At 37.2% G+C, this 24,251-nt stretch overlaps 1 protein-coding gene and 1 long non-coding RNA gene across 2 annotated transcripts; both read left to right on the forward strand.

Moving 5' to 3' along the window:
• The first annotated feature begins 1,428 nt into the window (after positions 1-1,428).
• Positions 1,429-9,106, forward strand: PKIA (cAMP-dependent protein kinase inhibitor alpha). Its single transcript, XM_026842171.1, has 2 exons — positions 1,429-1,606; positions 6,565-9,106. The coding sequence occupies exons 1-2, from the start codon at positions 1,456-1,458 to the stop codon at positions 6,642-6,644; spliced, it is 231 nt and encodes a 76-aa protein (XP_026697972.1). The 5' UTR covers positions 1,429-1,455; the 3' UTR covers positions 6,645-9,106.
• Positions 9,107-13,349: 4,243 nt separating this feature from the next.
• On the forward strand, positions 13,350-22,990 carry LOC113476504. Its single transcript, XR_003397739.1, has 3 exons — positions 13,350-14,843; positions 16,349-16,359; positions 22,979-22,990. It is a non-coding gene; the product is annotated as an uncharacterized LOC113476504 (long non-coding RNA).
• Positions 22,991-24,251: the final 1,261 nt, after the last annotated feature.

Here is a 24,251-nt window from a genome sequence, read left to right on the forward strand (position 1 = left end):
AAAATGAGGATTTTTCTTTTTATTTAAAGAGAGAAAGCTGACTGGCGTGCTGCAGTTGGTGTTTGTGATGACTTCAGGGGCTTCTTCAGTGTCCAGCAACTGTGGAATATTTCTCACTGTATGCAGCTGTGCAGTGTTGCCCTTATGGCAATGTCCTCTCTCTGCAGCATGCAAAATCAGAGAAATACTGCTTAGAGATTAAAGAAGCATACAACTGTGGGGGGCTTGTTTTGTTTAGTGTTTCCTTAGTGCTTCTTTACTTTGGAGTTACTGCTGTAGCAGAAAGCTTCCCTGATTGCCCTACCACATTCAAACATAAAATGTGAGGGAAGCTACATCTGAAGCATGGTATGCTAACTTTTTGCAGGAAACCTTAGATGAGTACAAACAGAACTACAGTAAAAGCAGTGTGATCAGCAAGCAAAAGCACCTCCTCCTCCTGCCCACCCCTCACCCAGTCTCTGGTTACATTTCTGCAAATTAAGAAAAAAAAAAAAATCGCAACAGGTTAGAGATACAGCAGATACTCTAGCAGGGATGCAAATGTTTCTCTTACTGAGGTTGAAATAGGAGTTTTATTATATCTGTGGCAGGTCTTGCGTTAATGCACATCATCACATTATTCCATAAAAACATGAGAAATAATTCTTTTCTAATGAAGTTCTGAGTTTAGTTTGTATCTATAGAAAGATATATATATCTCTCTATATATATATATCTGAGTGAAGTTTATATCTAGCTTACAGAGTGGTGTTTTCTAACCTCTGCATTATCGTTTAGCTATTCTGTTTGCTCTGTTAACATGTCTCCACTGTTTCAGGGACATTATGGTAATGCATTTGCTTTGGTGCAGCTACCACACCAAAATAAATTAGTTGAGTCTGAAGAGGTCTATACACAATGCCAAAACTAATCATACTAACAGAAAGGAAAATACACAAAACATAGCTGTGCCTGTGTATGAGCACAGTGTTCTGCATGCAAAAAGCATTATCGATTTGTACTTTTTTATTCCTTACACTCTGCTTTTTGTGCAGAAAAGAACTTTGTTCCACCCCCTACCTACCTCCTACTTTCCAGCTAATATTAAAAGCAGAGACAGCTCTATAAAGAAATTATGTTGCTGAGGTCATTGCTTTTATAAAGTACTCACTAGCACTTTATGAAATATGAGAAATGAAGTTGTTTAAAATACTGTTGAATACAGATTGCATAAAATCCACACACTTCTTTTGCTTTCTGCTCAGTTTCTTCTCTAATTTCTCCAAATTTTGAGACTAAGGCATCTTCTTTTTGTTACTTACTGCTTAAACTATCTACTCCACAATGAGAACCCTTTAAGTTCTTCTATTCCTGTTCCATAACATCATTTGTTTGATGGTCTAAGTGTTGTTTGGTTTTTTGTTTTTTTTTTTTCCTCCCATCCAGGTACTGCTATGTGGATATTTGTTAGCAATGACTGATGTGGAATCTACATATGCAGACTTTATTGCTTCAGGAAGAACAGGTAGAAGAAATGCGTTACATGACATACTTGTGTCCTCTCCGGGTGGGAACTCTAGTGAACTAGCCCTGAAGTTATCAGAACTTGATATAAATAAAGCAGGTGAGTACATTTTGGTCTTTTATTGTATTTATTTAAAACTAAAATGAAAAGAGTGGTACACAAAAAGTGGTTTTGTGCACAGATTATTCCCTTGTCCCTCAGCAACAAAAATACTTTTTTCAGATCAGCAGGAGTTGCCTGCAGTAAGAAGCCCAGATTTCATAAATGGAAAAGGTGGTTATTTACAAATGCAACATACTACTGAAAAAAGAAAAGTCGTTCTGCAGTGAGTGCCTAGTGGCAGAGTCCATATCAGGACAAATTTTATGGAAAATCAAGTATAAGGAAGGAATTAAGGAAGGTCTTTACTAAGACCCAACTCTTCATAATATCCTTTAATAGAAGCTCTCTGGTTTGAAGCTTGTAGGAGAAGCCATGTGTCTGCTTGAAAAGGTTATTGTGGAGTTTAATCGTGTTTTGAGCTGCCAAAGGACAGAGCAATAGCAATGCATTGTTTGTTTTAGTTGGATCTTTGTTTCTGGGTAAATTGTCTCTCCCCTTTCTGCTGATACTTTGTCCTTCTTTTAAGGTGATTAGCACTAATGCAATCCTAAATCTTACTTCACCTCTAATATCAAAATTTTTAGTTGGTTGTGCACCTTCAGCTGAGAGGGAGGGACAGTGCATATAAAAATAGTAATATGGCTGTGTAATTACTTTCATGTTATGTGGGAGGGGGTTAATGAATGGATCAGAGATATTTTAAAACCCTTTTCAGATCTTAGGAAAGAAGTTTTATGCTTATTTTAATAATAGCAGAAGAAAACAACCTTGGCAGAGAACAAACTCGACAAGCAGCTGCCCTGTCTGTGCACGTATTTTTCTCAGAGACAGTGGCTAAAGTTCTGAGAGGTAGTCTCATCACTGGACAATCAGATGTCGACAGTGTGACATTTGGGTGGTTGCAGTGCTGTTTGGATGGAGGAATTCTTTTTTTGGCTTTCAGGCTAATACACATTCTAAGTCATTTCTCTGCAGTTGCCAGATTGGGGCCTATAGTTTCTAGATACATGCAATCCCAGCTGAGCAGGGCCTTTAATTTTTTTTTCTATTTAAAAATGAAAGCTTTATTAGTATGTGTGTCTATTTATTTTAATATGGAGATACATGTAAAATGTTGAAAAAATGTAAAGTGGCACTTGAAAAGCATAATGCTAACCTTCCTTCTTGCTTTTAATTTTCTTTAGTCTCAAATTTACACTTACCAGAATTGACTTTGATCTTGTCCACTTAGAAGATATAAACAATCCCTGTTTTTAAATTAAGCTGTTGGAGTGATTGTAAGCCAGAATTGTGTTCATTTGTGAGCTATAAAAAGGATGTGACTTTGTGCCTGTAATGTATGTCTGTATGCATTTTGTACATGAAGTTAGCTCTGTAGTGATGAGAATTTTAAATAATTGTTAACCTAATTTTACTACTTAATCGAGGAGCCTATTTAGTTTTTCTTGGAGACCTGTTTTGCTGATTGGGAAACTTAATCATTGCAGAAAAGTGGACAGAGTTGCTCATAAAATTCGGTAGTAGATACACAAAAATTCCTGCATACTTCTTCAGGAAGTTACACAGTTTGAATGAGATACAATGAAAATATGTTTAAATACTGTATTATTAGTACACCTAGGTGTCAGATAAAAGCCTCCAAACCACAAATATTGGAAAATGCATTGTATTATCATTCACATGAGTATTAGTGTATTATCCCATTATGTCTTTCCAAACCAAAGAGAGGCTAAAAAATACTTTGCATCCCAAATTCCAGTTCAGAATATACTAGTGCTTGTGGGATGCATATGTGCCTCACATGTGACAGGATTATGAGGAAAACGTGTTTGAGGATTAAATCTTATTTCTTTCAAGGTGCATGTCAAACAATTTATGCTAAGTACTATGTAATTATACAAATGGATATCAAGTTACAATCATTTTTTTTCTTTTATTCATATTAGAGCTGTATGCATTTTCTTGCAAAAGCTCAAGTATGTTTGCTTTCAACTGCACGGAGTAATGGCAGAGTAATGTGGGTTAAAAAAAAAAAAGACAGTACATTATAAAACATATGTAAATTAAGGTACCCAAGCATATTTAGTACATTGCCTTTGAAAAGCCTGCATATACATTTCCTGTAAAGAACAGGAACAGCTTTGGCAGTGAGGCCTTGTTCAAAGGCTGTATTTTTTCTGTCATGTACTATTTGATGCCTGAAGTGAGTGCTAGTTAATCCCTTCGTTGATGAGCCAACAACAGACTCTCCCTTCCAAGCAACTGTTCCAGTGTTCTTTGTCCATAATAAGCAAACAACCTGCTGTATTATCTGTGGAATGGACATATTTACCAAACTTCAACATACAGGTTCAAAGTTCTCTGTGGCAATGCATTTTATCTAAATTTAGTAAAAGCAACACTGTGTACATGTGATAAGTAGAAAACTGCAACAGAAATAGTACAACAGAAGGCAAAAGAGAGATTTTGGGGAAATCAGCGGGTAGCTCACCTGCTCAACTCTCTCTCAAGGTAGTCAGTACAATTCTAAGAAACTTTATATTCAGATAATCTTACAGGTGATTGTAGCTAAATAAAGTAGTAGGGAAAAAGTATAATTGAGAATGAGGACCAGTCTCTGCAAGTCCAATCTCTAAAACAAACCGTCGGTTTTCTAGAGGTCTGCAGATACGCTACAGAACACAGTTCCACTGCAAAAGTGGAAAGGAGACTTCTTGTAAAAGTTGTCCTGGAGATAGTAGAGGTTTTGAAGTCATACAAAACTGGAATGAAGGACTGATTGTAGAAATTTGTGATTAAACGTGATTTTAGTTCATGGTAGAAATGTTTTAGGTGTAAGCATTGGGAACATGTTACAGGAAGAAAAATTAGTTAAAAGCTGCTCATTAGCAGAGCTAGTAACGGTTGCGAGCTTACCAACTCACACAACTATATTATAGTTTACAGTATCACATTATTTGGTTTGGGGTTTTTTTAATGCTGCCTGTTGGTTTTGAAATGCTGTGTAAGAATTGCAGCTCTTAAGAACTTAGAGCCATCATCTTCTGAACGAAGAATAGTTCGAGTGTTCTTAGGCAGTTTTGGGATTCTCAGAATCTAGAAGTTAAATTATTTCCATAAACATGTTTTAAGGCCTTTGGGAGGAAAGCTGTGCTGCAGAAAGACTTAAGTCTGTAGTAGCAAGACAGTGTATCATAGATTGAATGGATTTACACTAGTGAGTTTTCTTAGTTAGTTGAGAAACTCTTTTAAGCAGTGGTATATTAGAAACTTAGTGCTCTTTCTCTGAGTCTTTGTGCACTGTGTTTAACATTTAGGCAGTGAAATGTTTGGACTTCGTGTCCAGGATGATTTCTCTCTTAAACACAAATACCTTGCAAGTTTTTTTCTCTTCAGTTTTGTCTTTCTGTTGTTGTTGTTCAGGGGTTTTGTTTTTTTGAATAAGATTTTTCAGGAAAGCTTGACTTGCCCAGATAGTCTGATGGATATTAAAGACTTCCTACCTGTCAGAATAATGGAGTACAGAGCAGGCATAAAGGAATAAAAAAATCAGATTCCAGTCATCTGGACGTTTGCAGTATCAGAACAAATGTAGTAAGTAGGCTTTGTAGAATGTGTTTGGACAACTTGGGGAAAAGAGATTTCTGTCCCACATGGAATTACTTCCTATTGATCCTTTCTGATAGTATCCTTTGTAATGTGGGAGAGAAAACTGAGAAATAAAGAGTTTCCTGAAAAAGTGCCTTGCAAAATAAATTTTCATTTATTATTCAACCCATAATTAATGGAAAAAAAACCTCACTGTTTAATAGGTTAATCAACCTTCCATACAACTTTTCATCAGGTTAAATTTGATAATTACCAATACACTCTGAGGTATTTTGCCACCTAAATACTCGGTGCATGCACAAGACACAGCTATCACATCAGAGCTTTTTGCAGTGTCGTTTGCAGTGCAAAGAACTTTTTTTTCAATTAGCAACATGCCTTCTCCTCTATATAGAAAAGAGGAGGTGTTTATGGTGCAGATGTACAGTCTGATCTGAAGTGGGGAAGCAATAAACATCTGTACTGGGAAACCTGCCTTTATTCTAAAGATCTATAGATTAAAGTTAAGAGGCACTATTTCCTCTTTACAACTGAGTCCATGAAATTTTCTTCTCTTAACTACTGTATCAAGCCAGTCCAAGACAAACTACTCAAAATCTTTGCAAGATACAAGAGACATCATACATCTTATCATTATTCCTTACCTAACAATATATTTTTTATGTACCTATAGCTGATTAGTCCAGCGTTCGGGGACTTCTGTCTTTCTTGCACTTAGCTTCCAGCTGTCTGAACCTGTTAGGTCTTTAATTGTTAGGTGAAATACAATACTTTGCATATAGGCACTAGTAGACCGTTGGCAATGCCTTCTTTAGAAGGGCTTTTTGAGTTGTCTGCTTATTGCGCACTCTTAAGATGTTTTCTTTTCCTCACATCATTCTGTGGTTCGCAGTGAGACAGCTTGACTGAACGCTGTGGGGCATGGTACTGAAAAGGGACACAAAACAAACACAGCTTTAACTTGGTTTTATTGAAGTTGCATCTCTTTATGGTAAACTCTGTTCAGACTTGGGGTAATGAGGGTTTTTTTCTCTTATATTGTCATGGTATCATAGTGGATAAATTGTCAAAAATACCCCACTATTTTTATTAAATTCTTTCATTTCTAGCTACTTTACTTACTATTTAAAATTATAGTGGTGATCGTTCCTAGGAATTTGGTTCTGAAGGTGTCTCTTGAGATGAAAAGTGTGTCTATTTTAGTAGTAAAAGGTTTCATATTTAATGCAAGATTTCGGGGTGTTTTTTACTTTGTTTTTGAGACTGGTGGATGAACAGTTGGGGTTCTGGGAGCAAGACCTCTTTGTTTTAGGGTGGATCACTTGTCCTTTTCTTGTATGTTATAGAAGGAGAAGGAGATGCACAACGCAATCCAAGTGAGCAAACCGGGGAGGCCCAAGGGGAGGCAGCAAAGCAAGAAAGCTGACATCCCACTTTGATGGATTGGAGCAGCTGCAGGATGCTTTCAGACTACAAGAGCATGCTGGAACAAATTTGTTTCCATGATCAAGCTGGTGGAAAAGAAAGTGCATGTGTCTTCACTGCTGGAACCCACTCAACACAATGCTAAAAATGGGGGTACAAGCTGTGGCAGAAGACAGAATTTTCTCTACCTCTGTCATTAGCAGTGGTTGAACATGTATTGATTTCTTGGGATAGTGTCATCAGATGGATCCCTTCATAATGACTACTTGATGGGAACACTTTTAAAAAGTAGAACAGATAAATCTTGTAGCAAATGGCCTTTGAAATGTCGGAGGATCTAATTGCGTATCTTAAGCAAAGGCTTGTGTGATCCTCGGAGTTTAAAATTCTCTGGCCAAAGTGTTCACCCATTAAAAGAACTGTAAAGAAAGCACTGTTTTTAGAACTTTGCGTCTGTTTTACAGCTCTGTTATTTACAATGGTTTTTGTATTGTACAACTTAGATGCTCCACACTGCCCCTCCTCAACTGCTTATGAAGAATATTTCTGTTACTGTGAATTTTTCTACCACGCGTTTTGAAAGGGCTGTTTTTTTGCATTATGTGGTGATGTGCACATGATAGATTTAAAACGTCAACTGCTAAATTGATTATGCCTAAACCTAAATGACTCAGCAACACTCTAATTTGTTACTAGATGAGCCTTCAAAACGATTTGTTAATGTGAATATTTCAGCGTGTTTTGTGTCCTTGGTACAGTTTTGCCACTTGCCTGTAGTTAGTTGCATATCAGAGACTCAAATTGAATCTTTTATGTTATTCTTCACCATTTTTCTAATTTTGCTCCCAATTTCTTAAACTTTCTCTGAGATATTTTTTTAAAATGTTAGTCCAAGTATTTTATTGTTATGGTAGTTTAAGAATACCTTTATAACCTTATATGGGTTAAAATTCAAACAGATTCTGTGGTGCTAGATGTTTTCCTGGTTCATGTTGTTAAAGATGGGCTTTGTTTACACGTGGGAGAATAACTGGCATAGGTTACTGCCAGATATGTATTCCAGAATGAGTTTTAGATTGCAGAATAGTCCAATTTAGTGGATCATGGGCTGGATCCAGACAGGACTATTTTTTCTATTCGTTGCCTTTGCCTCAGTTGATCAGGCTGTTGAGTTTGCACAGCCAGTAGCCTGTTACTGATGGACCAGGTAAAGCCAAGTGCTAGAAGCTGCTACAGCAGCTTTTTAGCTAGGAGGTGGAAAGGGAAGTAAGAGACTTGGCATCTAGCACCCAAAAGACTGGATTTTTCCCATTTCAGCTATTCCAGAATGACAATCCAAACTGGACCTTCACTGAAATACCAGGATAGCTCGTATACCCCATCCAGGGGATTACAATATCTACAAATTAATAACCTGTTCTGCAATAGCGATGCTGATTGTTTTCCTTTTCCCCATCCTGCCCCAATAGACAAGGCCATACATGAGGCTGAACACTGCAAAATGGGGCAACCACACCTCTGTGTGACAAAGGTGAGTAAAGAGAGTGACTGACTAGTAAACCATGGCAATCACATAAGCACCAATCACAAAGTTAGAAATTTGTTTTATTAACAGAAGGTGATGTCACTTTCTTTATATATAGTATATATATTATATATATTTTTGTGTTGTTGTTGGTTTCAAATGTTATGCACTTTTTAATGTTTGTAAACTTTTACTAATGAATAGTGTGATTGCTTCCTAAATATATTAATCATCAGTTAACAAAACATCTTTGTGGCCACAGCTGTTTGTTTCTACCATATGTATCATAGTACTTGTCACCTAAAATTCTTTTGTGAGATGTGTGAAGAAAAAAAAAACACTTCTGATCAGTATTATGAGCTCATTTATTAGTGTTAATAAAAAACAAGCCAGCAGTGTGCTTGTGGCTCACTAGTGTAATATGAACTCACCTTTTATTGTTTGGAAGCTGAATGCCTCGTTGTCTTATTAGCTGTCAAATGCCCTATCTTCTTGGTAACAGAAGTAGTCCATTTGCTTTGAAAATACTGTTACCCTTAAACTAATTATTTATTCATTTGTTTCACTTGGTGTTCCTTTCAAAGTTAACACATTATTACTGAGCTTTTTTTGTTTTAATTATTACCCCCCCCACCCCCCTTGCTCTTGCATCAAGTCTTCAGGCTGAACTGATTGCCCCTTTGTCATGGATTAGTTACTGTCAATCTAGCACAAACACCAGAAGGAAATAAATTTCTAGGGCTTTTTGTATTGTTACTTTATTGATGATCCATGAAACATCATCAATAAAAAATGTCACAGAAAAAGGCAATAGTGGAATAAGTAATTACAGTACATTAAAATGTTGGTTTTCCTTATTTTCCTTCAGTGCTTTTTCAGTACTTTCCTTCTTAATTCTTCTGTGTTGTGAAATAAAATTCATTTCAGCCTTTCCTCTCTATTTTGTACCTGTTTCTTCTACTTCTCCTCTTGTTCTCTTTTGGTTGTGAAACAATTATGGAGGCCTTTGCTGGTTTTTTAAACACATCTCTCTGTGATGGAAAATGGCATTGTTAATTTTAGTAGAGTAAAAGGCTATTTATGTTGCTTATCCCCCAAAAGTTTATGAGTGCTTGCTGTATGGCTTGAAATCTGCTTGCTTTCTTTGTTTGGGATATTTCTGTAACATCTATAAGCAAGCCTCACTTTATGTAAATGTGTGATTAGTCTGTGCCAAATCACAGCACTGTATCTTGAGTACAATTATTACCCAAGCAATTTCAAGAGAGCTAGTTCAAGTATAGTCACACCTATACTTCTGTGTAATTGCATCATATAAGGGACACTGATGTGGCATCGGACTTTGATGGTTATTTTTCCCTTTGCTAGTTATCTTTTGCGATAAGCCTGCCACTCTCACTTCTGTTTCAATATCTCATTTATATTTTATTGTTCTCATGATAGGTAAAATATTTGTTTGTTTAAACCAGGATTATTTTAGAAAGATCTCTACAAAAGCTGTATATACTCAACGAAGTTAGGTCTGGACTATCAGCTTAACAGAATACTCCTTAAAGGTTTGGTTTTGGTGGTGGGGGTTGTTTGTTTTACTGTCTCTTTAGTTGTCTGTTTTCAGTACCTCCTTCATCCCGCTAACCCCATCACTTCAGAAAATAGTCTCTGTACTCATGTTCTTGTTGCCCGTAATAAAATCTGTGTTTGCAAGCATTGCACTTGCATCATTTAGATCTCCATTCACTTGAATCAGAAGGGATATAGAAGTAGAATTGGACAGAGATACTGGCATTTCTGTCTTATGCTTACTTCCATTAATGTTGTCCACATACTTCAAAAAGCTTCTATTAAAAGAGAGCAGCAAGCACGCACATACCATTCTTTCATCAAACTGTCATTTTAAGTGAAAAGTTCAACATGACCTTTCATATAGCAATTAAATAAATATGAAAAAAATGGCAGTATACCTGCTACTTGTCCCTGATTATTTCCCTTGCTGTGTTTTTTTCAACAATATTAAAGTGGGAAAAAGTGTATCCTAATATGAATGACAGGTCCTGAGGAGTTATATTTCATGCAAATGGATAATGAAATTACCTGGTGCCCAGAAGGAGGTGAACAACTACCAAAGTGGTTAAATGGGAACTTCTGCAGTATGAATGCCTTCCTCAGCTAAACAGTGAAGAATTCCAGGTGTGATAAATGTTTATATTTTATGTTTCAGAAACATCAGTGAATTTTGTACAAAGAAAAGACTGAGAGCTGCTGTTGAGACTCAGCACAGTAATGTAACCTCAACTTTGACAAAGTTTGCCTTACCTCAGCAGTTGTTTTCTCTGCCTGTCTTCCTGGCTGGTTTATTTTCTGTCCTGTGCTTCCCTCATGTAAAATAATACCCAAGAAATATATGCTTATGGAGTGCTGTATTGGATTTTCTGTATATTTAACTGACTGAAGTGTTGTAGTGGGAAGGTTGTTTCTCTTCATCTCCTTGATCCATGCAGAAAGGGGAATCTGCTTCGAAGTTCTCAGCACAAGAGAAGCAATAGAACCAGGAAGAAAGTGTGAATTCCAGAAGATAGGCCAGCAATAAGAGGAGGTATCTTTTCTTAATAATAATGCAGGTGGAGCCCCTTGCAGGAAATCACTTTCTCTGTCATATGATGGACAGTCAGGATGTGTTGGTCAGCTAAAAGGAAGATAAAAGGTGATCTTTTGACTTCAGAACCAACTTCAGGGTTTCAACAGTGCTCTAGAAAAGAAGCATAAATCTGTGGCCCTTTATCCTTGAGACAAATGAGAATCACCAGGTTCTAATGGAGAGAATGAAAGATTTCTTAGGTAGCAGAATACAGGAATCTCTGTGGAAAGCAGAAACTTTAAACAGCCATGAAAATGATAAATTAGGAATGTTGTCACTGTTCTCTGCAGACTGAGATTGAACTCTATTCTTTCCTGCAAGAGAATAAGGACAGAGGTGATCAATATGGATGTTTGGTATATTTCCACTATTACTTTATTTATATAACATATTGCCAATATCTGAGATAAAATAATGGTCAAACAATGGTCTGAACAAAAATAGGATAACAGGGTACTGAATCAGTTCCTATTGTTGTGTGACAAATCTAACTGAGTTGACAAAATATGAACAAATCTTAAAAGCGGAGAGTAAAGCTAAACACAAATACAGTGCACTCATGCTGACAAGAAGCATCCCCATCTTCTGAAAGCATCAGGACTTTGTGCTCTACCCTTTTCACTGATTCTTACATTATGGCTTGGAGCTGCTGATGTTTTGGGATGGAGGGCAGGACAGACTTGTCAACTCATGACACATGACGTGTGTACAAATGATCTCTTGGTATTTTCAAGCAACACGTGCTTCAGGGCCCTGAAACCAAATGTTTATAAAGACCAATGCTAATGATGACATGCTTATAAGTAAGGTTTTAGCAAATTAGTTATCACAATACTTCTTCAATACTATTTGCTCTTAAGAAATTCTCTGGTGTTGATCTGTGAGTGTAATGTAATAGGTGGTGGCCTGATACAGACTTGACTAAGGCAGATCCTAGTGAATGCTCCCAAAATGTCTGAGCCAAGAATATTAGCAAAAAATCTACATGCACTAGCAAAGATAGGTGATAACGGTGTTTTTGTAGTTGTGCAATAATAAATCTATTGTATCAGTGGTTAATCAGTTAATGCTTAAATCTACTTCCATGAAAAAAATACCTTTTGATCCTGAAAAAGTAAGCAGTTTTTAACATACAAAAGAATGAGAGATGAAATCAAAAAGAAGTAACTCAGCAGTAATTAATATGAAATAGTGACACATTGTCTGAGAGATGGATGGGAGATATTTGTAGGGAAATCAAATCTTGAGCAGCTCCACAAGCCAGTATCAGGGGATTAATGCTACCTATCTTTCAGTCAGTACTAGTGTAGCCCAAATAATGCATGTGTTAGCTGGTGAGTTGATCTATCCTGTATCTGTTTTGTTGCATTAGTATGTAAATTAAGTTTCATTGTGTTCATCAAAGATGGATATTACAAACGTACACAGAAGCCGTTTTTAAGTGTGAACACATAGTGGTTTCTAAGGCAGCAAAGGAGAAAAGATACTTTTTTTTACCATATAGCATGGTGACAGATCCATTTCATTAGTAGTATGCTTCCATTTGTATGTCATTTTTTTCACTAAAAAAAAAACAACACAGGTGTGATTGTGCAAAGAAATTCAGTGTTGCAATGTGCACATCAGCAAAACCGTAATAGAGTTTGGTTACTACTTGGGACTTCAAATGGGAAGTATCTAGCTAATGCATTAGCCATAGCTTTGATGTGAAAATGTTTTATCATTCATTTTCAGTGGAGTTTCCTACTAGTTCAGTTGACTCACTTGCCTGTAAAAAGATTTTTGTTGTCCGCATTCTTTTCAGTGATTCAGCTGGCTATTATGTAAGAACATGTACTGTGAAAGTTAAAAACTCATATACAGTAACGATGCCTACCTGCTGCTTTAATATTTATCTTTATCAATAGAACAAGACATCTGTGAGTCCATGGGGTCAGGAGCTACTCAGAAACATCCTGGGACTACCATCACTGGTGGGAATCCAATCACTATTCCTGGAAGAGGCCGTGCTAGGTTTTTTGTTGGTATGGTGTTATAGTTACAGACAAATATAAAAGATCAAGTCCGTGGGTAAATTTGGGGAGGCAGGGGTTGGAGGTGGTAAGCTTATAGTTTTACACAGGTAGCCCGAAAACTATATCCTCAGTGAAATATGACTACTAAATTTGATTTGGCAAACTTAGGGCAACGAAGCTGGTGCAGGCTCTGGAGCACAGGTCGTACAGGGAACGGCTGAGGGAACTGGAGGTGTTCAGTCTGGAGAAGAGGAGGCTGAGGGGAGACCTCATCGCCCTCTACAGCTCCCTGATAGGAGGGTGCAGAGAGCTGGGGGTGAGTCTCTTTAACCAATTAATAAGCGATAGGACAAGAGGGAATGGCCTCCAGTTGCGCCAGGGAGGGTTTAGACTGGATATTAGGAAGCATTTCTTTACAGAACGGGTTGTTATGCGTTGGAATGGGCTGCCCAGGGAGGTGGTAGAGTCCTCATCCCTGGAGGTGTTTAAGAGTCAGGTCGACATAGCACTGAGGGATCTGGTGTAGTTGGGAACTGTCAGTGCTACGCTAACAGTTGGGCTAGATGATCTTCAGCATCCTTTCCAACCTAGATGATTCTGTGAACTTACAAATCTCAACCTTTTAAGAAGTTTGGCCATAACCCACACAACACACTGCTGTATTTGGAAATCTTTTTCAAGCTAATGATACCTCCTCAACAAGGATGGCATCCACTTTATCAAAATACGTTGATTGCAAAATGCAATAGAAAGCAGAAATAGTCAATCTGACTGTACAGCCATGAAAAAAAGAATCACTCCTGCACATACAGCACCTGCAGGTAGTGCTTGTGACTGCTGCAACACACTGAGTTTTAATTTGGTTGGAACGGTATTTTCAACAGACCCTATGGAATACATCTGAACTGTACATTATATCACCAGGCAGGGCTGTTCATATTCTTCCTATCTGATGTTCAAATGACATCAGGTTTACTACTCACTAATGTATGCTTCTAAATATCCATGTGGTAATAAATATGGCACTACTTTAGACTACAGTGTAATAGAACATCTTGCAGTCATCTGTAATGTTCTGTGGATCACTATGGATCTGTACATATTTTATGCTTATATTTAAAAAAAAAAAATAGACTAGTTATTTTCCAATTAAATATCACAGCCCAAATGTGCAACATAAAAATACTGTGTGATATTTAGCTTTTTTGTCGTATATGCTCGCCTCTTTTTACTAAACCTGGAGGTTACACACAAGTACTAAGAGGACACAACTTACGTGTTTCAGTACAAGATCTTCGTTTCCACAACCTCGTCTTTGATCCTGCAATGCAGTCAAAATGTAGACTGTGTAACATCTGATTATAGTCATCATTTCCCTAGCAACAGACTGATATCCTCAATACATTATACAGTATACTTCAGGAAACAGGGCATGCTGTAAGAAAAAGATGGATGACTTAACAGGTCTTTTTCATCTATAATTCTCACCTAGGAAAAGAATTAAGAACTCTGTCTGGACAGAAACACATTTTCATTTTGTTTGGAAGTGCAAACACCAATGCCATATAATAATAATGATCCTATGGAAATTGCTACCACTGTGGTGGTTTTATGGAGCCCTCCTCCCAAAAAAATTAAAAAATGCAACCACCCAGATTAGTAACCGATAAATAGGACACGGACACCTCCTGGTGGCACTGGGTAGTATTTTAAATTAGAAGGATTAGAAATTAAACTGACCTATAGAAACAAAGGTCCAAACGGTGAATCTGGGATGATTAAGGTGTTGAGAAAATTCTTTGGAAATTATGAGAGCAAAGTATTGTAAACACATATTTTGCATGATTGAATTACAGCCTTAGCTTTTGTCCTTAATCTTTTAAAACACTGTTTTTCAGAGCTTCCCCAAGATGTGCATCCACACCCAAGTAAGATCATAACTACTGGAAATAAAACTGTGGTTTTAAAGTAAGCCTTGCAGCTGCTTCCAGTAGAAGATCTGAAATCAGAAATGCAACTCTGATTGTTAAAAGGACAGCCCACAGAATCCCAGCCTGCTTTCTGCAGTCTGACAGCACAGTCAAAACAGTGTACCTTCCTGGTGGCCTTTACTATCAGGAAATTAAGAACCTGAATATATCAAGTAAGCTTTATATTAAAATAAAACATTATAGAAAAACCAAAGGATACTTGTTGGGTATTTGTGAGAAGTTTGTGCTTACTGGAATTCCGGGGGCAGGAGGGATGGGGAAAGGAAAAAAAAAAAAAAAAGTGTCATCAAGGCAAACTCAGAAGAACAAGAACGGATATACCAAAGCATTACAGGGTTCCTACGATAGAACTGTCTTTCCTGGTGCTAATCCCATGATCAGAGCCAAGGAATTAGATGTTGAAGAGACCAGTAATGAAGGGATTTGGTGGCTATTACCATAAGTAGCTCAAGATGTTTCAAAGAGAAAAGGAACACAAGAGAACAGCTTTTTATTGCAGGAAAGAAGAGATCATATGGAAAGGTGGATGATAAACCACTTCATTTCAGTATTCTTTTAAACAAACCTGTCTGCCATTTCCTCCCAGAAAGGCTTAGTGTTGGAGGATGTGAAATGACACAGTGTGCTCCTAAACTATATCACTAATCCCAGGCATGACACCAGGAAAGGCTGGTAAAACATACATGTTACTATGCTATATAAGTGCAGAAGTCTCAGAAGGCTTCTTTTCTGAAGATGAACAATACCATGCAGCAATTGGAGTCCTACCACCTCTTCCACCTCACCTGCCAAATTGTGTCCTATTGCTGACAGACAGTCTCACATCTAGGTTTTGGGTTTTTTTCTTCAAAAAAACCCCAACTTTCAACATGTTTTTACAAAGACCAGAAGAGTTCTGAGATAGAGTATCACTCTCAAAGGCCTAAAACAGACCAAACACTTAAAAAAAATCTGAGAACCTTCTTCATTCCACCAGCATTGGTGCATATTTATATACATATAGCTAAGAAGATGGACACTTTCTACTGTCTCCAGTCCAAATTAGCTCTCCAGGGGTTCACTCTTAATCCATGATATTCTGTTACTGCTTCTCTCTTTGTTTCAGTGTTAATTCCACTACATTTCAGGAAGGTTTGGCAGGTTTTAGAAGCTCTGGGAAAGTCACCAATCAAAAATACTTGCTTTTCTAAAGGCAACACTTGCCAAAATTAAGGATTGCCCATTCACCTCAACCACATGATGTTTGCTGATGGTAACACATAATCAATATTGCCACAACTCTGGCAAGTAAACCTAGTTGCTACCTTCTTTCCTGATGTCTGAAAAGTGACCTAGTGCTGCAGTGGGTTTCATTTTGTATCAATAAATTTCTCATTACACTATCAATAATATGGCCCTTCTTCAAAATCATGTCTTTAAACCAATCATTTTTAGGATTATGCAACAGTTCTGCATGAGTCAAAGCCTCACAGATTTAGCCTTACTAAATAGAATTCTTAGAGCAAATTTTGGCCATAAAATATTTTATGGTAATGTCAGCTCCTTGTATTGTCACTGTATTGCCCTGGAGATACTGTCATTTCAAAAGACTAAGTACATTATTTATTCTACGGTGGTGGTTTTACCATCAATTATGTTGATAAAAATCTCGTACACAGATGCATCAAAATAATATTTTTATCAGTGTTTAACCTGCAGGAGACCTGCTTTCATGTCAGCTACCCACAAGGCCAGTCAGCATCTTCCTAAGAGCTCACAACCTCTTTCTGGTCCCTCCCTGCTGTCTCCCATGAAATATTCAGGTTCTGTTCTCCGAAGCATTATTCTATTTCTCTAAAATACTTCTGTGATTGTTATTCATGTGTTGTGAAGTCAGAAAGCATTCAGAACTTAATACTTTTATCTCCCATATTAAAACTGATTGTTATCTTTTCTCTGCTGTTTTTATTTCTTGAGGGCAAGTGAGACTATTCATTAGATATTCCAGTCTCCTAAATATTTTCACAGTAGTACTGAATGTAAGTGAATGTAAAGAACTGAGCAGTTAATTTCAAGCTAGAAAAGAAGCAAGTAACTACTTTGAGTTTTATACTACACTGCATATCCGCAAATAATAAGTAGACTGTTCTTAGTACATTCTGAAAAAATAGCACAGTTTTTTTTAAAAAGGGGGGGGATCTGATTTATACAGGTTATAGAGCAATCTCATAAAAATTCCCTTCACTGAAGACAGTAAACTTGGACTAGAATAAAATTTATGTGGAGGTACACGCTCTTCTCACTACCAGAAGCCGATTCAGCTGATAGATTTTTGGTGAGGGTTTCAATCACTATGAGATTAATGGAGCATTTTTCGCTTGAGGTTTCACTAAATAAATTGCTCCAGTTTAAAACCAGTGATTCCTATCCCTCATCCAACCAAGTGTACTAGTTTTGGCTGAGATAGAGTTAATTTTCTATGTGCACAGTCAATAGAGAGAGAAGCTTCTCCGGGGGGTGATTAAAGAGCACAATCTAGTTTAGGTTCTTTGAACTGCTCCCTGCAAAAAGTATTTGGGGGGAGTACCTGGCTTAGTGACAGACAATTCCTTTCAGTTTATAGCATGAATATTCCCTTACATCTGTACACTGGAGAATAAGGATTCACAAACTTGTCTTTTCATCTTCATTTTCTATTAATTTTTCTCTTTCTCTTGAAACGAGATAGCAAGGACTCATATGCAAAGTGGAGCAGCTTTTCCAAAAATAGCTACCAGTTCCACTATAGTCATCATTATGTTTTAGGAACCACGTAACGGTGAATGAGACTTTGCAGATTTAGACACAAGATGATTCACAATGAAGCTGCAGTTGCTAAACACACCAAAACTACTACTCAACATATAATAATCTACAGAGCTGAAAAAAAACAACTTGGAAATTGTAATCAAAGCAGTATCCCAAAAGACACTAATCTGACCAGCCGTGCAAGGTTCTAAAGGAAGAATATTAATAACCCAAATAACAGGCATCTAGAGTTTGTTCACTTTAGCAGGCATATTGCATGTAAAAATGAAGGACTGAGCTGACAATTAAGAGCCTTCTGGTGACAGACAGCTACAAGTATCCACTTTTGGATACTTCAGTGATATCTGATATGAATTTTAAAATTGTTCTTACATAAAGACTTGAAAACTTTTTCATATATCAAAAAACTCTGGTTTTGGTTGTGTCAGTGATTTTATTTTAAAGGAAATGTGATAACTGCTGTATTTCATATTATCATATTTCTTTACACTTGCATGGTAGAAGGAGGAGGGAGATACACATCACTTTGAAACATACTTCCTTTCCATCTACTACTATGTTCTTTTCTACTTTAAGATTTGAATAGTGCTGCGAAGTTAATATAACAGGAGAACTATCATAACAAATTTGACCAGTGGTGATATTTGGAACTCAACACAATATTTAACAGAATTCAATATAATTACATATAATTTATTTTTACCAGTATATGTTTTGTAAATATTAATAAACTGATTTCCTTTTTTTTACTGTTTATGTACCATATACTGACATTTCTCTCTGTACTTTGTGCCACTTTCTGAAGACTGAATGCATTGCTTGTTTGAGCTTGAGACATCTACTTTTAATACTTTACAGATCAGCCCACTTTGGCCTCTGAGTAAAATAGAAAGGCTTTTTGAACATTTTTATATGCAGATTCAGAGAAGCGTGTGTTCTCTGTAGCTAACAGTTTTGAGGTGAAAATTCAGGTTTTGTTATTCTGTTTTGTCTACCTCCCAGAGAACACTTAGTAAGGGTTTCAGAAACATCCTGATGAGTATTTTTCATAATATGGACACATACCAACTAAGAAAATCAGTCTATTCCACTACTCTGCTAGGCGTAATAGGTTTTGCCCACTTAAGATCTCAATGAGTTCAGACCAGTGGAAGGCTTCCTTTCTTACTACTTGTTTCTTTAACCATGTGGTTAATCAATAAATATCTGTATCTATATCTATATCTATACCTATATATCTTTATTTGTATCTACGTCTATATCTCCATTTAATCATGTGGATTAGATATAGCTATACGGATATATACTAACTACATTTATACAGATATAATCATATAGACATATATAGATATATATTACATATCCCTATAATCTATAATGATAGAACAGTACAATTTCCCCAAGCACAAAAATTGTTTGACTCACCAACTACAATCACATGGCAATTCAGTCATTATTTTTTCAGTTTCAGCAATAGGAAAAGCAGAACATATTATTCATGAGCATTATATATCTTAACTAGTCCAGGCATGCTTAGATTATTTTTGTCTTTATTCAAATAGGTGAACTATTTAATTCAAAGCTGTATGCTTGATCACATGTACATTATGGAGATGTAATGGCATGTTAACATTTATATTCCAGTAAGGATAGTACACCAAGCCTTTTGCAGATGCATTACAGAAAAATTAAGCAATTTTTTCTTAAAAGCTTTCATGCTGTAGTTTGACAGCTTGGGCTTTGAAATCTGTGATTTCTATGAACCAGCCTGTCAGGCTGCATCACAAGGAAGTACAAATGTACTGTACATGATGTTAAGGTGCAGCATATAACCTTGAAGCTTCACATGTGAAAAAGGTTAGCCCTTTCTTTCAGTTATGTTTTAGCCACTCATCCTTACCAGAAAGCTGAAACAAATGTTGCAGGGGAGGGTTCCCCAGCAGATTTTGTTTTTGACAAAGTTCATTTAGTAGCTCTGTCAACCACTGAGTATAAGACTACTGAGGTCTTCTTCCTAAAACCTTAATTTTTCCTGAAAGTTGGGTTCCTTCTCCTTTAGACTCTTTAAATACATCACTTTTGCCAGCTGATCTTTTAAAGTCAAAACTCAGGGACCTAAATAGCTTAAGATCTAGATGCTGTGTCTGTTTGTGGTTGAAGATGAGATCCCTTCCCCTTTCATGTTGACAGCCGCAGAAACTTTGGGGCATTTTATTCTTTAAAGAAAGTAACTCAAGCAATGTGAAACAAAACAAGGGCCAGATGATCATGACAGTACAGTGTGTCTTAGTCTAACATTCAGTCTAGGACACCACTTTATCAAAGGATGCAGCAACAGTGCTTGTTTCCACAACAGTTTGAAGATTAAAGCTTTGATCCATTACATCAAAGGTTCAGAATAAATGCCATCCTTTGTCTGAGGCTTTGAATCTCCATCATTTACCTTCTAGGCAAGAAAGTGTTCTGGTGCTGAGACTCTCAATACTTCTTTTTAAAGCATTTCCCCACTGTGTAAAAAGAATTTAAAGGCCTTACCTTCTCCCAGGTGAATGCCCTAACCACTAGACTACCTGACAATGGATCCAAAACTACACCGATTGTTTAAGGAAAAAAGAGTAGGATTGATAAGCTCATCTTCAAAGTAGACTATTCAAAGGGGTTTACATGCTTAGTAAGAGCAGTCAAGTCAAAGAAGAGAAAGGCACCCCCAAGCCCAAAGGGAGAGATTTACATCCTTGACAAGCAGGTCTTAAACACAACCTTGTGCTATTCTTTACAGGCTTATGCACAGGCACATGACTTCCCTAGATCCCATTTCTATGCCCATAACCCAGAGTCAGTCTAGTCATCCTGAAAGGACAGAGAACTGCAATAGTTGCATCCTCCTCACAAATGCAGCCCAACATTTATTAACTCTCTCCAGCTCTCACAGGAGAGATCACAAACCACAACTGATCTGAAATATAGATATAACCAACGTTTTTCCCTCCAACAACAAGAATAATAAAACCTTCTTAAACTATAACTAGTCAACCAATCAGTGGCATCCACGAGCAGATTTCATTCTGACACTGATATTCCATGTTAATTTTGGGAGACACTACTGACAAACATCTGCTTTTGAAGCTGTCTGTTAACCACTGCTTCCCCATCCTAGGGTCTTTGACTTCATAACATAACCTGCCTTTTTCATGTATGATGTTGCTAGTTCATAAAAAAATCCAAAACATCCTTTATCAAGAGAAGTATACAACTGGATGAATACAATTCATCAATTTGACAAGACTCTTAAACAAAGACCTATTCTTAACAAAGAAAATATACTTTAAACAAATTAAAAAACACATAGAGCTTAAAAAGCTGTGTTTAACAGAAAGGTGTATCTGGTATACATAGAAATGGGAATATATGTGACAGAAAAGTATACCATACATCTATAAGTGCAGACCAGTGATGAGTGGTGTTCCTCAAGGGACAGTACTGGGACCAGCACCGTTTAACATCTTTGTTGGCTACGTGGACAGTGGGATTGAGCACACCATCAGGAAGTTCACCGATGACACCAAGCTGTGTGGTGCAGTTGACATGCTGGAGAGAAGGGATGGACCATCCAGAGGGATATGGACAGCCTTGAGAGGTAGCACCATGCAAACCTCCTGAAGTTCAACAGAGCCAAGTGCAAGGTGCTGCACATGGGTCTGGGGACCTCAGTAGAAAGGAGAGGTAGCACTGCTGGTCAGGGAGAATGTCCTCCAGAGGACTCCACACTCACTGTGGCGGCACAGGCTTTACTGTTATCACGTTTGTAAGGCCTCAATCCGAAGAGGCTGCTGCACCCAGAGATCTGTTCTCCTCACATTTCCTGACCAAGTCACGGGCTAACAAATTTAGAAGGACCAATGAAAAAGTTATAATAAATTATTACAGTTATGATAACTGTAAGTGGTGATACATGTTTTTCAGCACCCTTTAGTGAGATTTGGATAGAGAAGGATAAACATCACTAAGTATTTAAGTCTTACTGGTTAATTAAACAATGTAGAAACAGGAGAAGACTATGTAGCAAGCCCTTCATGCATTAATAAAAAGCTCTGGTAGTGAATGCCTTTGTTGTTTATTATAATATTATAATAGATCGCATAAGGAGGAAAAGCAGTACTGTATCAGTGCTTGCCCAGAATTTTAGGAGGGTTGTTAGGTAAACAGCACTCCTATTTTCAAAATGGCATTTGACCACATCACTGTTTCACTCACTACTCCTACTTACAGGTTTCCTAACTGAGCTGAGCCTTCACAATTTTAGGAATTCATCTTTGAATAAAGCACAAGGGCATTTTTGCACAACTCCTTCAGGCAAAATCCTCTTTGAAATGAAGAAGTTTACATGGTAACTATAAGAAGGAATAATGTAAGAAACTCTAAGAATGTGAGGTCAGATCTCAGTCATGGTTTTAGAAGCACATTCTGAACACATGAAAGGATAAGAGAGCTTTAGCATTTACTAATAACAAAGGGTCACATTTTTTCCACATCAATTACATGGGTGTGACCTCCTTAAGTCACAAAGTCAACCACTGAGGTCAACACCTTTTAAAAACCAATACCACTCTTTCAGTTGGTGTTATTGAGGAAAAAAAAAATCACATCTCGCAAAATGAAAGGCAGAGCCAAGTAATAGATCAATATTTTCAATCACCTCTTTAGAAAGTTAAATTAAAAAAGCCTGCAACAAATATATTTAACAAACTCTACAGCATTTCTGTATTAGTCACGATATGTATGTAAACATACCTGATTCTTTTGCACAGAGCTAACGTAATGCCATTAAAAAAAAAAAGAGCTAACTGAATGAAAAAAAAAAAAAATCTCAGTCTTTTTTTCTGCCCCATAGCAGATAGATGAATAGCCATAAACAGAAGGATCAAAGCATATAAAACTGATATTTCTCTCCTACTCTCAAACATGGAGAAAATTTTACACCCTGTTATTATTAATACTCCTGGAATTATGAAGTTGCTGTGAGAAAAAGGCAGAATAAACTTGTTTTATTGTTCTGATACTCAATGACAGTGCATGCCCATATTGAGTCACCTAGTGTTGCTTCATGGTTGGACAGGACTTTTCAGTCTTTATTATTTAGCAATTAGCTGGACTGGGAAGTGTTTCCATTCACAAAAATGTTTTCTATTCATCTTTTAAATGAGAATTGGAAAAGGAACAATATTTCTTTTTGAAAATGAAGCCAGAATAGTTTTCTTGCCAAGTCCTACAATCATCTTGCATGGTTTCCTACACCTGTAGAAAGCCTTGTTTCTGTCAATATCACTCCCCAAATAATTACTGAGAGCAGGATACGGACATCAGTCATCTGTACCAGAGCAGCATACAAATTCAGCCTCTCTGCTGTTTTCACAGTGTTTTAATGATCCACAGGACTAGTGTGATGTTTCATAACTAAATAATGTTTTCTATTAAAATGGTGTTTCCTCAAACTAGGAACAGCTGGAGTTTTAGAGCTGCATACACAAACATTATGATGGGACCTGGAAAGAAATATATTATCTTAAGCAAACAAAAGAGGGGAGAATTTGCCTTGCAGGGTGTGCGTATGCTATTTTGATGGCAAGTACAGGTGTTGAATTCACAGTGCAAATAGGAACAATGCAGACCTCCTGTAAATTACCGCAGCAAATAGAATACTGCATGCTGATCCATATCTCCATAGATATGAAAGAGACCTCATCCCTTCTCCTAGAACTGTGAAATCTGTTATATACAAAAATAGCTACACAGTAATTGCACATCATTGGCAAGAAAAAACCAATTACCTCAAAGAATGTCAGTGGCAGCATTTGCTTCTAATTTTTGTTTCTGTTTAGGGAAAAAAAAAATAATAATTTTGTTAGAGATTACCAGATGTTTATGCATCAAGCACATTAACTGAACTGGCATATACACAACTATAGGATAAAATACACAAAAGATGACTGATTAAGATAATGGATGATTAAACACATCAGCTGATGAAAATGACAGTTGAGATTTCTATGGAGGATTTCTTGGGAAGCACAGAACTGGGAAGAGCTAAAATGGTAGTTCAAATCCAAGGCCCAAGGTCCAAAAAGTTTGGGGTCTGAATGTGGGGAAACTGAAAGACCTATGAAAAATCTACTCACCCATAATACACTGTAGTTCTAACATGGAAATAGTAATGCGAGGGGATTTTCAGACTCTGCCAGAAGCTGTGCTGAACTTGTACGCTTGGAATGAATTACAGAATCGCAGAACAGTTGAGGCTGGAAGGACCTCTGAAGGTCATCTGGTCCAACCTCCCTGCTCAGGCAGGGCCACCTAGAGCTGGCTGCCCAGGACCATGTCCAGATGGGTTCTGATTATTTCAAAGGAGGGAGACTCCACAGTCTCTCCGGGCAACATGTGCCAGTACTCAGTCACCCTCATGCTGAAAAAGTATTTCCTGATGTTCAGAGGGAACCTCCTGTGTTACACTTTGCACCCATTGATTGCCTCTGGTCCTGACACTGGGCACCACTGAAAAGAGCCTGGCTCTGTCCACTTTGCATTTTCCCTTCAGGTATTTATATAAATGTATATAAAGGTCCCCTGAGCCTTCTCTTCTCCAGGCTGAACAGTCCCA

The sequence above is a fragment of the Athene cunicularia genome, assembly GCF_003259725.1.
Source record: "Athene cunicularia isolate RWA chromosome 2 unlocalized genomic scaffold, athCun1 chr2_part1, whole genome shotgun sequence".
Taxonomy (NCBI): domain Eukaryota; kingdom Metazoa; phylum Chordata; class Aves; order Strigiformes; family Strigidae; genus Athene; species Athene cunicularia.